The 17,729-nt window shown below is 46.2% G+C and overlaps 1 protein-coding gene across 1 annotated transcript in view; it reads left to right on the top strand.

Moving 5' to 3' along the window:
• DNAJB6 (DnaJ heat shock protein family (Hsp40) member B6) overlaps positions 1 to 17,503 on the top strand; it is a 53,323-nt gene extending 35,820 nt beyond the window's left edge. Inside the window, exons 8-9 of the mRNA XM_056857649.1 lie at positions 12,767 to 12,961; positions 17,362 to 17,503. Of these exons, the coding sequence (XP_056713627.1) occupies positions 12,767 to 12,961; positions 17,362 to 17,444 (278 nt within the window). The 3' untranslated portion in view covers positions 17,445 to 17,503. The remainder of the gene's footprint in view (positions 1 to 12,766; positions 12,962 to 17,361) is intronic.
• The last annotated feature ends 226 nt before the right edge of the window (positions 17,504 to 17,729 follow it).

Raw genomic sequence — 17,729 nt, 5'->3', positions numbered from 1 at the left:
TCCCATGCTAAATATTCTCCAGGGCAGGGGTAGGCAAACTGCGGCTCAAGAGCCACATGTGGCTCTTTGGCCCCTTGAGTGCGGCTCTGGGCTGCAGGATCGAGGCCGCCCACGTGAGAGAAGCCACCTTCCCCGGGCGCGGAGGAAGTCCCGCAAAAGTTATCTGCCTTTCTGCCAGCCCAGAGCTGCCGCCGCACCTGGGGGGGGGGCAGATCTTTGCAACGTGCTGGCCTGAGCACCGGGGAGAAGGAGGGAGGCCCCAATCCAGCGCACACACACCCTCCCCCGCCTTCCTCACCTGCAAGCTCCACCGCGTCGCCCTCGTGGCCTGCCCTTCCCTTCCACCGCTGGAGAACGCCAGCGAGAGGGAAGGGGGGGAGGACACCCCTCCGCCTTCCTCCTCCTCTTCTTCCTCCTCCTCCTCGGAGGCCGAGGCGCTGAGGAGGGGTGGACGGGCAGGCGGGTGGACAGCAGGCCGGCCAGGGAGGGAAGGAAGGAAAGAGCCCAGGCGGTGGCGAGGAGAGGAGGCCGAGAGGCGAGCGCGGGAGGCCGAGGCGGCCGCAATGCGCCAGGTCGGCCGCCGAGAGGTCAGTGGGGGTCGGGGAGATGCAAGGCCATTGTTCACATTAAGTGTTTGTCAGTCATTGTCATGATTTAATTTTATGGATACCTTACTTACAATTTAATTTTTATCAATAAATAAGATCATTATTAAGTATGATATCAAGTTTTATTCAGTGTACCTATAGTTTAATTAAGACTTAATCTTTAATTAAAGTTTATTAAGTTAATATAGGTGTACTTACCTATATAGTTTAAGTGTAAGAAATTTGGCTCTCAAAAGAAATCTCAATCGTTGTACTGTTGATATTTGGCTCTGTTGACTAATGAGTTTGCCTACCACTGCTCCAGGGAGACTAAGTTTGTCATTAGGGTAATATCTTCTTTCCAAGCCATCTTGATGATAAATTCACCGCACCTCATACATGTGCAAACAAGAACTTTCCCACCTGCAAGATGGATATTAGGCGTGACCCTCTAGGATGCTGGTCGTGCTAAATTTGTGCCATATATGCATGGGATTTCCCCAAGCTGCTGTCTAACGTAAGCATACTCAGCTGGTCAGAATATTAAAATCTAATGTTGCAACATATATGTCCACTAATGCTGCGTAAGGACACCTCTTTTCTTTTAGGAAAAAGTTATTTCTCTAGCACTTCAAACGTGAAATTCTTTACGCTCATTGTTGCATATAACAGTTGTGTGAAAATAATTGTTTGGTGTCTTAAAGACTAACCTCAATTTTAACATAAGCTTTTGTGGATCAGGGCTTACTTCATCAGATGTATGAAGTGTTTTTTTGGTAGGTGCATGTATACATACACATGTTTAGAATAAAATTTGTAAACAGTGGAGTCAGAAGGCAGAGTGAAATTCAAGAGAGTTGCATGTGGGCCTGTCCTCCTTGCTTTTCTTTTCCCTTTGACCCTTTTGCTTACAATTGTTCTCTTCCATACCATCGCCTATATATAATTTACCAACTGAGAATACACCAAGTATGTGATGAAGTGGGCTCTGCCCTATTGACGGTTATGTCACAATAAATCTGTTCTCTTCAGTGCCCCAAGTCTACTACTGGAGTTTGCTGCAATAGCTAAACGCCCATCATTCTGGAAACTGTGGCCAACTGTTAAAATAAGTCATTCTATGGATGTACTGCTGAGCTGAAGATGTTTGCTCCAGCCGCATCCATGGAAAAGACTAATTCTATGTCAGTACTGTCTATTGAGCAGTGGTGGCACTTGCTAAGGACTGCCTACTGCTTGGGTCAGGATGCTTCTTGGGCCAGATACTGGCTAATCACGTGCCCTTGAGAAGGCCACAAAAATGGTCAAAAGGAAGAAGAAGAAAAAGAAGAGTTGGTTTTTATATGCTGACTTTCTCTTCCACTTAAGGAAGAATCAAACTGGCTTACAATCACCTTACTTTCCCCACAACAGACACCCTGTGAGGTAGGTGGGGCTGAGAGAGCAGTGACTAGCCTAAGGTCACCCAGCTGGCTTCATGTGCAGGAGCGGGGAAACAAATCCAGTTCACCAGATTAGCCTCCGCCACTCATGTGGAGGAGTGGGGAATCAAACCCGGTTCTCAAGATCAGAGTCCACTGCTCCAAACCACCGCTCTTAACCACTATACCACACTGGAAGTAGCCATGCCCTGTTTTCCTGAAGCAGCTGAGAACTGGAAGGGTGTCTTGCCTCTGAGTTTTATCTAGCTGTTACGTTGACTAACAAGACAGCGCTAGACCTCTATGAATTTTCTGATCCTTTTGCAAAGCCACCATCAGTAGCTCCTTCAGTGCTGTTGTCCATAGGTGCTTTCCTGCCTTCGGCTCAGCGCTGTGCTTCAATTGCTCATTGGGCAATGGCTGTTCCTGATTTAGAATGAGGAAGGCTGCCAGTTACCTCTTCCTATTGAACAGCTTTGCAGAGACAAATAGTTTTGCATGCACAGTTTTGTTTCTGGCCGTGGGGAGTTGTCGGTAAACTTGAAGCAGACACCCTCCAGAAACATCCTGTCTAGCCAGCACCCTTTTTTATTAGGCAGCAGATGTTGAGATGGTATTCCTGTTGAAGTGTTGACAGATGACTTCACTGTAGATTTTTGACTGTGCTATATTGCCCTCTGCTGATAAGGTTTGGCTTTTTTATGCCCTCTTCTAGATCAGCCTTCCATCCTTCCGAGGTCGGTCAAATGAGCTTGCTGGGGGTAAAGGGAAGGTGACTGAGGAAGGCACTGGCAAACCAGCCCGTAAACAAAGTCTGCCCAGTTGCACAGGGGACTACCTTTACCTAGATAAGTGCAAGTGTGTTCAAATGCATTGCCGTACAAGGCATGGGGGTGGGGGAGTTGTTCCACTGTGACTATGATCTGCAATCTTCTGACTCCATTTAAGAAATGTTAATGTGCAGCTCCTACTGATTTAAGCTTTTTCATAAACCGCAAATAATAACCGTCTAAAGGTAGATCTGTAAATATTGAACAGTCAGTAATAGCTGTCTCAAACTGCCTGGCCATCTTGTTTTCGCTTGAAAATTAAATTGTGGAACTCCCTGCCCCAGGATGTGGTGATGGCTGCCAACTTGGAAGGCTTTAAGAGGGGAGTGGACATGTTCATGGAGGAGAGGGTTATTCATGGCGACTAGTCAAAATGCCAGTAGCAAAGGAGCATTCCTACTATATTAGGTGCTAGGGAACATAGGCAGGATGCTGTTGCAGTCGTCTTGTTTGTGGGCTTCCTAGAGGCACCTGATTGGCCACTGTGTGAACAGACCTTGGGCAAGTTACAGCTCTGTTAGAGCTCACCCAGTCCCACCTACCTCACATGGTGTCTGCTGTGGGGAGGAGAGGGGAAGGTGATTGTAAGCCGGTTTGAGTCTCCCTTAAGTGATAGAGAAAGTCAGCATATAAAAACCAACTCTCCTCCTCCTCCTCTTCCTCCTCATACCTGAATGGTTGGAATAGTCTTGGTGACTGCAATTAAATACAATGGTAACAATCTGATAAAATTGGGAGTTCCAACATTCAGATTATCAGTTGCACTTGAATTCTGGCAGTTCTGCCTGAGAAGTCTTTCATAAGAGCATTTTAAAAGGTTTAGGAGGGAATAAAAGCCAATATTGTTCCAGATGTGGGTAGGAGGGGAATTCCTAGTTTGCTTTCAGTATGCTGTGGAGAAACAAATCGGAAACGTTTTTCAGCATAATTACTGTAAGAAAGAGTTATTCATCACTGATAGTTTGGCATTTGTATGTTTTAATTACAAAGAATATTGCAATGGGGGCTTTCAACTGCTAGAATTTTAATGTTAATTTTCAGGGAATGTCACAGCAGCCGTCTTGGGGGCTAGCAGGGTGCGGGGCAAAACCTTATCCCTAAAAATTACCTGCCTTGCATTTTGCCCTGATTCTAGGCATGGAATGATACCAAAGAAGGCTCATTCAGTTGGCAAAGCTAGGTGGCTACATAGCACATCCGTTTCATCGGCGTGGCTTCTGTGCAGTCCCACATGGGTACTGCACACGCGCAGGCCAGCCACGGAGAATTTTATGCTGGAAAGCTCTAGAAAGTTCGAACCGCTTGCACTCCTCCCCCGCCCAACGGCTCTTCCCGCCAAACGGTCATGTGACAGGGGAGGGGCGAGCGGCCGTCCCTCCAGTTCTTTCTTCGCCGCCGCATGAGTTAGAACGTTTTCTGGTGAGCTCTTCGTTTTCTTACCTATGGAGAGTAGGATGGCGCTCCTCAAGAAATGTTCCTCTTGCGGTTACAAAATGTCGCAGTTAGATGAACATGACGAGTGTATTTATTGTTTGGGGGAAGCGCATATATCAGCGTCCTGCAGACATTGCAGTTCGCTTACCCATCGTTCCCGACAGGATAGGGCTTTGAGGCTTAAGGCTTATTTATACGAGCAGTCCTTAGCTCCTGTACTGGGGATTTCTTCTAAAAAACCTTCCCCCTCATCGTCCAAAAAGAAGAAAAAATCTGAGCTACTGGATCTAAGAAGTCGGGCGATCCTAAGGTGTCATCTTCAAAATCCAAAAAGTCTCCTGATAGGTCACAGTCTTGTCGGGAGGAGAAGTCGGGATCTCGGCGTCGATCGTTTTTAAAGGACTTTAATAATATTTTCCCTCCTGTCAAGGCACCGTTGCCACAGTGGAATCTGACCAGGGTGTTATCCCAATTGATGGCCAAGCCCTTTGAGCCACTTTCCTCCTATGAGCTATACTATCTCAGCTATAAGGTGGCGTTTTTGGTGGCCATTACATTGGCCAGGAGAGTCAGTGATTTATCCACACTGCGTCACAACCCTCCATTCCTGAAGGTGAATAACGATAGAGTGGTCCTTCGCACCAGCATCGACTTCCTCCCTAAGGTAGTCTCTAAATTTCACACCTCTCAAGATATAGTGCTGCCCACCTTCTTTCCTAACCCTCAGTCGGCCAAAGAAAGATGCTTGCACACTTTGGATGTGAGACGAGCGCTTTTATCTGCATAGATCCAAACAGTATCGAAAAGATAATAACTTGTTTGTATGTTTTTTTGGCCCAAAGAAGGGTTGCAAGGCTTCGGCACAGACCATCGCACGGTGGGTAACCAAGGCCATTTCCATTGCCTATCAGTCAGCCGGCAAGGAGTGTCCACTTAATGTAAAGGCACACTCCACCAGGGCAGTGGCGTCCTCAGCTGCTTTCCAAGGTTCGGCCAGTTTAGTGGATATTTGTAGGGCTGCGACCTGGTCCAGTCCGGCTATCTTTGTTCGCCACTACTCCATGGATATAGGTGCCCGCTGTGACTCAGCGGTGGGTGAGGCAGTTTTGAACTCAGTTCTGTAGGGAATTAATAAAGGTTGTTAGTTGCAACTGCACTCCCGCCTCCTGTATTTTGTTAGCGTGCTATTCTCCCATGTGGGACTGTACAGAAGCCACGCCGATGAAAAACAGTGTTGCTTACCTGTAAATGATGTTCATCTAGTGGTCTTCTGTGCAGGCACACATCCCTCCCTCCGTCCCCGCTGTGGGTTGCTCTCTTTACAGGACAGTACCGCGGCGACGAAGTGGAGAACTGGAGGGACGGCCGCTCGCCCCTCCCCTGTCACATGACTGCTTGGCAGGAAGAGCCGTTGGGCGGGGGAGGAGTGCGAGCGGCTCGACCTTTCTAGAGCTTTCCAGCATAAAATTCTCCACGGCTGGCCTGCGCAGTACCCATGTGTGCCTGCAGAGAAGACCACTAGATGAACAACAGTTACAGGTAAGCAACACTGTTTTTATAAGGGCCAAAGTTGACTGCCATGGCCTAGAGATGCAACAGTTATCTTTAGTATAGATGTTCCTTACTTTCGAGACAATAACCGTTCCCCAAAACTTTTCAAAGGTGGTTCAGACTATTCTTGGATTTATGAGTCACCCACAAGATACAAGGGGAGTGCTCATTGTTGTCCTAAATAAACCACACTATTCTCACATGCATCTGAAATGGGTCAGTGAGTTATCGATGTGGGTGCTTCTCCAGCCCCATTTATTTCTGAGAACTTCTCTGTAAGTACTAACCAGTTCCATTTACTTCCATGGGGACTAGGGGAAGAGATGTAATCCTCAGTGGCTGCTGTGTAGGAGACCAGTGTGGGATAGCTTTCTGATTTTTTCCCGACATCAAAGGGAAGATCTTCTGCAGAGTTCTCATCATTGAAACATCTTAAGATCAGGTTAAACATTGTTTTGGTATGTTGTACAAGTATTTCCGTCACCCCTGCTTCAGTACTGTACAGTCCCTGTCATCCGTGTTTGGTTGTTCACTTACTCTGTTTTCTCTGAAGTATATCTGAAAAATTCTGCTCCCAAGCCAGCATGGTGACTTTGCCACTTTCCCATGTGAATCTTGTTTGAAAAAGGGATCATAAGAACATAACATAAGAAAGGCCATGGTGGATCAGACCAGTGTCCATCAAGTCCAGCAGTCTGTTCTCACAGTGGTCAACCAGGTACCCCTGGGAAGCCCACAAACAAGACGACTGCAGCAGCACCATCCTGCCTGTGTTCCACAGCACCTAATATAATAGACATGCTCCTCTGATCCTGGAGAGAATAGGTATGCATCATGGCTAGTATCCATTTTGACTAGTAGCCATGAATAGCCCTCTCTTCCATGACCATGTCCACTCCCCTCTTAAAGCCTTCCAAGTTGGGTCTCTGACCATGCCAGTAGTGTACCCATTACTCTTCAGTCCTGCAGTCCAAAACTATCCTGGATTATTCAAGGCAGGCGGTTGTTTGTTAGGAGCTGCCGTCCTCTTTAATTTGGCCCGGTTGCTCTGATTCCTTAATGTCTCCATAGTGCATCACCGCTCTTTCCAGTCATTACCTGCATCCAGTTCTCTTGCTCTCCTTCCTAGAAGTTGCATGACTTCACAGGAAAAAAAACGTGTAATGTGGCACCACCTTGGATGACGCCATGTTTAATGAGTACCTACACAACGTGATTGACAGTATGAACTAAATGGTGTTTGAAAAATCCCAGCACTAGTTTTTCCCCTTTCATTATCTTTCTACGTTAGGAGTTTCCTTTTTGCCTTCTTCCAAATGGCTTTTCCTTTCTAAGGAAAAATTCATATGTTAAAATTGGGGTTTCCTGGGGAGGTTAAGTTGAGATTTAAAATTCATACCTTAATACCTGAGGGCTTGATTCCCATTAACAGTAACATCAGTGTTACCTTGAACAAAATAATCGCTCTCTGGTAGTCATCCTACCCAGGGGCTCCTGGTATAGCTTATAGTTTCAGAAATTCATACAAATAAGCTGCCAATTTACATATTTGTTTTGAGGATGTTTTAATCATGTAAAGGAAGTTTAAAATTTTTTGAAGAGATTTGGGTGGGGAGGTGACATAACCCAAAGATATATGAAACTAAACACCTCATCCAAGAGTTACACCCAGAGAAAGTTCCAAAACTTGGGAAGCCACCACAGAGAGGGCCTGAGAAGGCCTGAGTTGTCCATGAATGAGGATGCTACCAGCATATCCTCAAGGCTCTGAAGGTCTCAGGGCATGTATTAGATGCTTTTATAGCCTGTATAAAATTAATCTTCTACCGTATATTAGTAAGGGCCATAGAGTCCCTATTGTGAGAATTTGGCTAGTCCATATTACTGTTAAGTGAATAAGTCTACAGACTTGTGTGTTACTCAGACTCCAATAACCTGTTCCTAACAGGAATGCCTCCGTATTGTAGTTGTTGGGGGTGATTAGGCATCACATTGCCTGTTACTGATAGAACTTAACTGAGACTACTAGGGTCTTCATTTATGTCCATGTATGCTTCAGCCTGGTGCCTAGCTATCTACAGAAACTCGGTAATGGGTTTTCTTAATTTCCTTTATGCCTTTGGCCGTCATTTTCTGATAGTCAATCTTGTTCTTCAGGAAGCTCCAGTTGGTACCACAATCAAATGACTGAACTGTAATGTTATATTTCAACATCCTTGCAAAATGTTGAGGAAACTTGGCTATGTATTTACCCAGGGTATCTTGCCTTTTATTTTATTTTTTAAAATTTAAAAAATATTTAGGCCATTTTTGCTACCATTCAAGGCAATGGCAGCCAAAGACTGTAATATATAGTTAATAATATAAAAATACCCTAAACTATCCTGTCAAACAATAGCATTAGTACAGATCAGAAAATACTATTGAGACAACCTGATAGTTGGCAGCCAGAAACTAATTGGGACAGAAGTTTTGCACCTTCTCTGGAACAACATGAAAAGTTGCCTTCCTCACCTCTTCTAGAAGTCTAGTCCTATTCCAGAGGGTAGGTACAGTTGTAGAGAGAGCACCTTGTTTCTGGCTGCCATTGGCTTTACTTGTCTGTGGATGAAGGGTTCTTATCAATAGAATGTGATTTCCTGATCTTAATTGATGCTAGGGCTCAGAGGGAGAGAAGCAACCCTTGAGGTGTTTGGGTCCCAGGCCCTGTTGGGCTTTAAAGGTTAATATCAGCACACTGAATTGAACCCTGAAGCAACCAGTCTGACCAATCACAAGAGCTCAGTGAATATGTTCAAAGTGACCAGGGTTTATTAGATGCGCTCCGTGCTACCCTGCTATTAGTTGAAACTGCTGAATTGTCTTTAGGGGCAGCCCAGTTGCCATAGTGAAGCATGGATCAGTGAAGCAATATCCCAAAGAGAGGAAAGTGTTGTGTGCATGATGAAGGTGGAAAAATGAACCCCTGGTCCCAACTCTCATTTTGCAAAAAATAGGGCTAGCTGTAGAAGTTCTCCTAGCTTTTAACTTGATGGTACAAGGTAATAAGTACCCCTACACACACAAATAAATTCATTTTCTCTAGGACAGCTGAATCCTCTGGAAATTATCATGGGGAGGAGCTGTAGCTCAGTGGTACAGCGTCTGCATGGCATGAAGGTCCCAGGTTCAATCCCGGGCATCTCCAGTTAAAGGGATTAGGCAAGTAGGTGATGTGAAAGACCTCCGCCTGAGACCCTGGAGAGCTGCTGCTGGTCTGAGTAGACAATACTGACTTTGATGGACCAAGGGTCTGATTCAGTAGAAGGCAGCTTCACGTGTTCATGTGTCTGTTCATCCTGTCTCGGTTTAATTGTGGTCTCAAGGCAGTGGTTCAGGACAGGGGTAGGTATGCTAGGATGCTTTGTTAGTGAAATACGGAGTGGAGTGTTGTCAGCATATTGATGACACCCAGATAATCTTACTCAGCAGTTCACACCTATGATAAATTGTGCTGGAGTGAACACTGATCCCCGAGGTGCTGCATAAATCAGTCCCTCTCCAATGGTAACGCATTGCGTCACCTTGGCAGTGGGGAGGATTCTGATACACCGAGGAGCTGCCCTGAAGCCTCCAGTCAGATATTTCAGATTGGGTGATTTTTAGTATGGTTGATCACGCTGAGAGCCAACGAGATCTCCATGGAGTAATTCATTTTACCATCCAAAGATGAACATCAGGGCCTCAAAAAAGTCTGTCCTGTACCCAGGTCTGAAGCTAGATTGATATGGGCCAAATAAAGAACTACCATTCTGGAAGCGCTTTAGTTGCTCTGCTGTGTGTGTGTGTGTGTAAAGTGCCGTCAAGTCGCAGCCGACTTATGGCGACCCCTTTTGGGGTTTTCATGGCAAGAGACTAACAGAGGTGGTTTGCCAGTGCCTTCCTCTGCACAGCAACCCTGGTATTCCTTGGTGGTCTCCCATCCAAATACTAACCAGGGCTGACCCTGCTTAACTTCTGAGATCTGATGAGATCAGGCTAGCCTGGGCCATCCAGGTCAAGGCAGTTGCTCTGCTACCTCATGCTTAATACACTTGCCCCCAAAGGATGTGATTGATACAGATCTAAAGCTGACCCAGTCATCCTTAATTACAGTTTCCTCAGTAGAGGATCAGCCACAGCCTCTTTAAGAGTTTACACTCAGAGATTCATTTAGCAATCTTGGTCACCACCACCCTCCCAAATTCTGTCACAACAGGTGAAGATTCAGTTTACTTGTGAAGGTTTCCACTACCCTTAACAATCTAAAATAATCTGAACACCTGCATCAAATGTCTGTCAGTCACTGCCAGTGGACTCCCACCTTGGACCACTGCAGGCAACTTTATTCAGCGGATTGAGCAAAAGCTATGCAACAAACAGCAGATTATTCCTTCTGGGGTGCTTCAGCTTTAGGACTTAATCCTTGGACTGTTGATTTGTGGACATGAATCCCCTGATGCAATGGTGAGAGATTCTGCTGCTACTACCACCCCCCTATAAGCCTGAAATGGCGTATCCTGTGTGTGGCTGGAAATGGCACACGTTTTCTGCCAGCACACTTCCAGACATTGCCCAACTAACTTGGTTTCTCTACTCTTCAGTATACCAAAGAGTTGGGTTCTATGAGGCAGCAGGAGAAGCTGCTGGAAGTGATTTTGTGAATAGCCCCGGTCAACCCTTTGCACCCTATGGCAAGGGTATCAACAGAATTATTGCTTCAACCAACAAAGCAATCTTTCAGAGCATTCTGGGAATAAATTGGATCCCTGATACTCTGAGGGCAGACCTGTCTATCAACTATGTAGAGGGGGGCAAATCCAGGTGGGATATCATCATGGTAGTTATTCTGAGCTGCACCAGTCAACGGTTACTTGGCATGGATGTGAAAGCCTTTCAGTTATAAATCTAGGGACTTCCTGAAACTAGCTTTGTCATTAGAGATAGGGAATGAATTGGACAGCTACTTAGATGTAAACCAAATGGATTCCTCATCCAATCCTTGAGCCCAGCGTGAGGTTCTATACTACTGAACCTCATAGACGACTAGCCGTCTTCTGCACTGAGTATCTGGGAAGAGAGAATGACTTGTGAGGACACATAATGAATGAAGTGAAGGCTGGTTATGGCCTATATGTGCAGACACAGTGAGTTGGACCAAAATTGGACCACTTGTACTATGCTGGATTCTACAAAAATGGGTCAGATCTATTGGCCAATCTACAGGTGTATCATGTTCTGTTCATCAGAGACCTGATATTTACCATAATCAGTGGATACTTGGGATTTCAACACCCTCATTCTTTTGAGCGGAACAGGGATTTGGTGAGCAGCATGTACAACTTTTCCTTTTATTTAAATTGAACATTCTTCCTACCACCATTCCATCTTTTCCTATCACCGTCTGAATTGTGGATTTCCATTAATGTTCATCCAAGCACACTGCTAATGTCGGGGAGGGTATTTTTCCTAATTATCTGTCCAGCGCTTGATGTCCATGATGGAGGGCTACACTTTCTAATGCCACCTTGGAGAAAGCAAGGATCACAGCAAACCCACTATTGGAAGTTTCTGCCCTCTAACCTGGGACAGCAGTCATTGTTTGTCTTCTGGGTTGGAGGGACAGGTCCTCTCCTTCCCAGCCAATGTAAATAACAAGGCTGGGAAACCAAGTAGGCCTAGTCAAAAAGTCAGGAGGTGGGCTAGACATGATTTTCTTCTGTTTCAACACATGGGAGTTGGGCGCGAAGGGTTGGACCCTATGACTGCCTTCCATCAAGCATTCCTTTAACAAGGAAAAACTTCTATCAAAGTCAGTCTATTGGAGGAAATATTTCTTCTTAGAAGGAACACTTACCAGAAGACAGCCATAGGATCCAACATTAAGTTTAGAAGTAGAAGAAGAGAAGTTGGTTTTTATATGCCGATTTTCTCTACCTTTTAAGGAGAATCCAACCGGCTTTCAGTCTCCTTTCCTTCCTCTCCTCACAACAGACACCTTGTGAGGTAGGGGAGGCTGAGAGAGCTCGAAGAGAGTTGTGACTAGCCCAAGGTCACCCAGCTGGCTTCATGTGTAGGAGTGGGGAAACCAACCAGGTTCACTGGATTACAGTTCGCCGCTCTTAACCACCACACCATACTTTTCCACCTGGAAAGTGATGTCTTCTGGGGATTTCTGCTTTTTCTTATGTCTTTGTTATTTTGAACATGCTCGGAAAAGCTAAATGAAAGGACGGAGCACCCAGCCACATTGTGTGTTTTGGAGTGGAATACATGTAGAAAGCTGTCAGGCTGATTGACTTGGGGGTCATATGGCTTTTTTTACACCAGTTTCATAAGATACAGCAATACAGTTTGCCCAGTCATAGTTTCAGGTCCATGGGGGAAAAGGAATTAAGGATATGTCTATTTAATTGGTAGACAGAAATTCTGTTCCTGTTACAGATGGAGAAACTGAGGTGTATAACTGTGACGCATATAACTTGTTTGCATCTGATGTGTGCGGGGAGAACTTTTTAAAAATAAAAACGGAGCATAGTTAAGGGGAACTGAAGTCTGCCCCCTCCTATGCGCCATCTTGCTACACTGCATTGCTTTTCCCCCAGACTGACACACTTGGGTGTCAGAGTTGGATTGGGAGAAAAATCCTTAAAGCAGCATGACAGAGCAAGGTAAGGTAGGGGAAGGGGGGGAGAGTTTACTTCCCTTTGCCTATGTGCTCCGTTTTGGTTATTAAAAAACAGGCCCCTTTGGATTAGGCACGAATGTTGAGTTGAACCCATTTAGTTTCAGCCTCAGGTTGCCCTGAAAGGCCAAACGACAAATTTGGTTGCTCCTGGATTTTTCTGTTTCCCTTGAAAATGAAGCCGTCCAACCCGGCCCGCTCCTTTCTTTCTTGAATCGTCTGCTTTTTCGCCCCTCTCAGGTGTAGCCAACGAAGAGGCTCTGGCAGAGGAATGCCGACGCCGAGGACAAAACGCTCTGCCTTTCCAGCCGACCACTGTCCGCTCTCCAAAGTCCCTCAAGCCGGCTGCCTACCCCAAGCATGTCTTTCACATTAATAGCGATGAGGATGATGACTTGGTGATGACCGGATGGGAGTCTCCCTTTTATTCCTCAGGTGTGCACAAACGGGTGACCAAAGAGCCGGTAAAAAACGAGGCGCCGGTTAGCCAAAAGCCAGAATCAAAGTGCCGAGCGAGATCGTGCTGCTGTGTACTGACTTAATGCCAGCATTTTGGCTGCCCGGCTTCCCTGCACTTAAGACTAGCTTCAGAGTAGGCTGGGCTGTGCTCAGCTGGACCCAAAACATTAAACAAGAAGTTGTTCAACTAAGACACCAAGCGCCTTAAACTTACTGCAAGTTTCAGTATTGTGTTGATACAGTGACACGGAGCGGCATCCTACCTCAAGCTGGGATAACTTCCTCCAGCCCTAAGGAGTCTTCCTCCAACTTAAGTGGCTCTTCTGCTGAAGGAAGTGTTGCTTGAGCTGAAAGAAGACTTCCTAGGATAGAGCCCCCTGTGTCGCTTCCCTACCTTGTTTCATATCCAAGTTTCCTGCCAATTTCTCGTACCCGCAATGGATTATTTGGGGGGGGGTTTAGCTTTTTGCACTGTTAAATAACTAGACTTTTTAGCTGGGAACTGATGTTGTCTTCTCAACAAACGCCTGCCCACCCCGCCCCTCTGATTTCCTTGTGTAAGCAGGCAACTCTGCTGAAGAAAAGGCAGACAGGGTAGCCCACTCCAGGCGTTCTGAACCAGCCTTTGTTTCAAGCAGTGCCTTATCTAAAACGTCTAATTTGCCAATTAATGCTACAAGGTTCCTGTTTCATTTGGTGCCCAGCATATTAACAAGTGCTTTAACACGAGTAATCCATTGTTCATACCATATTTGTTTTTGTTGGCTGCCATCGTGGAAGAGGAAAGTATCTTAAATCGCTGTACCCAGCCTGTTCGGGGTGCATGCCAAAACTCCAGGGGTGGATGCGTAGCTTCAGGGGTTTGATTCGAATCTTGGCAGGGAAGCATCTCGTGTTTCAAGCAACCCATCACCATTCCTTGGGGAGGGGCCGTGGCTCAGTGGTAGAGCATCTGCTTGGTATGCAGAAGGTCCCAAGTTCAATCCCCAGCATCTCCAGTTAAAGGAACCAGGCAAGTAGGTGATGTGAAAGACCTCTGCCTGAGACCCTGGGGAGCTGCTGCCGGTCTGAGTAGACAATACTGACTTTGATGGACCGAGGGTCTGGTTCAGTATATGGCAGCTTCATGTGTTCATGTGCTCAAGCAAGCACCACCTCTTTCTAAACTGACAAAATCATTTCTTTAGTTAGGTTCCCAAGTAAGGTTTGTTTAAACTGGGAACAGTGCGATGGAATGTTTTTGAAAATTTAGGCAACTGCTTAAAAACTTCTTGTGAGAATGCAAGGCTCGTGTAGCAAACGTCAAGGAGCCAGGCTCGACTGTCTCAGGTTGCCCTGAGTCTATAGGCAGGGCTTGTTTTCTGCTTCTTCATAGCACCGGAAGGGAAATGGGTGGTTTTGGCCTCTCGGCCCAGTTGCTTGAGCCACCCGTCACTGGGCTGTGGCTCAGTGGTAGAGCATCTGCTTGGCATGCAGAAGGTCCCAGTTTCAATCCCCGGCATCTCCAGTTAAAGGAACCCGGCAAGTAGGGGATGTGAAGGACCTCTGCCTGAGACCCTGGAGAGCCGCTGCCAGTCTTGAGTAGACAATACTGACTTTGATGGACCTTGATGGTCTGATTCAGTATAAGGCAGCTTCATATGTTCATGTGTCCTTGCTGCAGCCACCTCTGGTTTTGTGCATCTTGTTCATTGTCTGTCCATGCGGCTTGCTGCAACCTGGGAATTGAAACATGATCTGGCAGTGGGAGGGGGCGGTGCAGGAGCCGAGCCTGATTAACCTTTGTGGGTTCATACAGCCATTACAGGTCAGGGGGAATAGAGGCAAGGAGAGGGCAACGGGGAGGAGCTGTGGCTCAGTGGCAGAGCATCTGCTTGGCACGCAGAAGGTCCCAGGCTCAATCCCCGGCATCTCCAGTTAAAGGGACTAGGTAGGTAGGTGATGTGAAAGACCTCTGCCTGCGACCCCGGAGAGCTGCTGAGTAGACAATACTGACTTTGATGGACCAAGGGTCTGACTCAGTATAAAGCAGCTGTGTGTGTTCATGTGTTCAACCATCCTTCCTATGAAGGTCTTCCTGTGCAAACTTGAAACCACAGTAACAGGAACTGCTTTTGCTTAGGATCAGACCCCTCCAGCCCTTTTATCCAAGGGCCCTGTTGTGCCTGAACTTTTGCTCCACCCTTCGTTTTGACAGTCTCTCTTCTCTGGTGCCTCGTGATGACCACCAGGGCCCCAGTGTTTAATTCTGATGTGGCATCTGTCAGGTTGAGACCTGCAGATAGCCCTGCAAAGAGAGGTGTTTTTCTCCAGCACAAGGAGTCTTCCCCTGACAGAGAGGCTGCTCCATTGGTAGAAGAGTCTATTGCATCAGGGGGAGAAGTCTCCTGCTGTAGGAAAGCACTTCTGCTGGCTGAGCCAAGTCTCCTGGATTCAACCCGTCCACGAAGCGGGGTGACTCGGCGTGGTCTGCCCCTGGAAAGAATCAACAGGTGCCATCTCCTAGTCTTCCTTAGTCTGATGATCAGCTGGAAATAATAATCACTTCCTAGAGACAAAGTTCATCATGGCAGTTTCCCTAAATACTACTACTGGATCTGCAGCACCCTTGTTGCTATTGCACTGTTGTTTGTAGCCAACAACATAATGTTCAAGCCACGTGTGTTTTCGGTAGCTAGTCGAGCAGTTCCTGTCCAAGGAATCCCCCATCTGTCTGCCACATCATGCTGCAGCTCTTTGAGCAGTGCAGCATAAGCATTGAAATAACAGGCGACAGACTGTGTTTCTGGGAAGAATCGTTCTTTCGCTGTCCGTCCTTAGACATATGGAGTCCAGTGTGTACATGTAGCTTTGCAAACTTTCTAAAATCAAGGAACTCCCCAAATAATTTGGTCAAAAGCTCCATGTTTTGAGTGGCTATAGGCTGTTAAAGATAGGATGTTTTGGAGGACATTGATTCATAGGGTCGCCATGAGTCGGAAGCGACATGACAGCACTTAACACATATATAGGCTGTAAAAATAACCAGATTCAAAAAAATGTACTACTTGCTTATTTAGATTCTTGTGTCCTTAACGAATTAGCTTTATCAGGTAGGTATTCCTCTACTGCATACGGCAGAGGCAAACTCAGATTGAGAAAGTTACCGGTACCGAGAGCAGAAAAGTGGACAGTTATGGACCAGATTTTTCGAGTTTCATAGCATTGCTCCAGAAGTCCAATAATCATTGGCACCAGTGGGCTCCCTAAGAGCTGTAAAAATGAGGGGTTGTCTCTTTTGAAATCCATCTATCGGTTCTATCCTTGTATCTATTGGATTGTCAGTGTTGTCCCTTAATGGCAACACGGCAACCCATTTACAAATATCTTAATCTTGCTGGAGGTCCTTCAGGGCCAGGACCTTCAAGGTCTTTCCTGTCTTGTGGTTCATATTGCTTCATAGAATGTGAACACTGGTTCTTCTCTGACCGTGTCTGTTCTAAAAATTAGAGGTTTATCACCTGAACAAGTAATACCTTCCTAGAAACGAGAGAGCGCTTAAAAAAAAAAGATACATGAGTCTCTAAAGAGCTCCAGTGGTCTGTGGGCTGGATGAAGCCTACAGAGAAACCTCATTTGGTTTCTGAAAGGATTATCAGAAGGTAGGCTGCTACTGAATCATTTTGAAGGTCCTTTGAATGTTCTGTTAAAGCATTCTAAACTTCAAAGGCAGGCCCTTAAAAAAATGTAAGTAACTTAAAAAAAACTGGTGCTAACAATAAAACTAAATTGACAAGATATGACAATACCACAGTTTTCAAAGTCTCAAGTTACAGCAGACAATTTTGCCCCAGGAGAGGGCAAGGAGATCACAAAAGGAACAAAGAGTCCAGGATGTAAAGATAGTTTCTAAGAGGGCTACAGAAAGACCTATATCGATACTGGCAGTATTGGAAACCCCAAAGCCCACGTGCCTCCAAGTATTTCTTTGACACATTAGGGCAGCCTACTGTTGGCCGCATCTCCATGGTTCAGCCATAATGTTGAGTTGAACGTGCCGTGTGGATTCTTCCAGCTGTCTGGAATGCTTCTATGTCAGGGAGGCTGGTGCTAATATGAGAACTCCCAGTGGAGTCAGGAGGCCATTTCTGCAATGCCAGAAGTCTTGAGGCAATATTTTCTGTTTGGAGATGCTAACCTACAGACTAGCTGTTAAGGCAATGGGGAGTGAGCAAGTGACCAGGGAGAAGCTTGCGCATGTTTGAGCAAAGGCAGGTGCCTCCTTATGGAAGGGAGCACGTTGTGTTTTAAGAGAAAGGGGTTTTAAATCGGGGTGTTTGCTGCCTTAATGAAGGGGAATCTGTATGAACACTGTTTTACCAGCCATGTCTCCTCAGGACACAAAGAAGTCAGCAAGAGGAAGAAACAGAAGCTGAGGGAGGAGCAGAAGAAGAAGAAGTCGGCCAAGGCGCCTTACTAAAATGGACTGCGACGCCCTAAAACACTGACCCCTGTGCTGTCCTACTATTTAACACTCCCCTCCCCGATTCCTGGTGCATACCTTTCTCACAGTTATATTCACTTAGCGAGGGAGATGGCAACGACTCTCGTTTCAAAGTATGCTAAAGTTGCACTATTCTGCTTCGGTGCCACACATTCGCTTCTGTAAGGCCGCTCAGTTATCAGGGCCCTGCTGCGAAGCCTCTCCCGTTGAAACCAGCAGGTCTCGCTTCTAAGTAGCATGTTGAGAATCAGGATGTCAGAC

This window comes from Euleptes europaea, chromosome 11, assembly GCF_029931775.1.
Source record: "Euleptes europaea isolate rEulEur1 chromosome 11, rEulEur1.hap1, whole genome shotgun sequence".
In the NCBI taxonomy this organism is placed as follows: domain Eukaryota; kingdom Metazoa; phylum Chordata; class Lepidosauria; order Squamata; family Sphaerodactylidae; genus Euleptes; species Euleptes europaea.
This window is presented reverse-complemented; position numbering and strand designations above follow the sequence as displayed.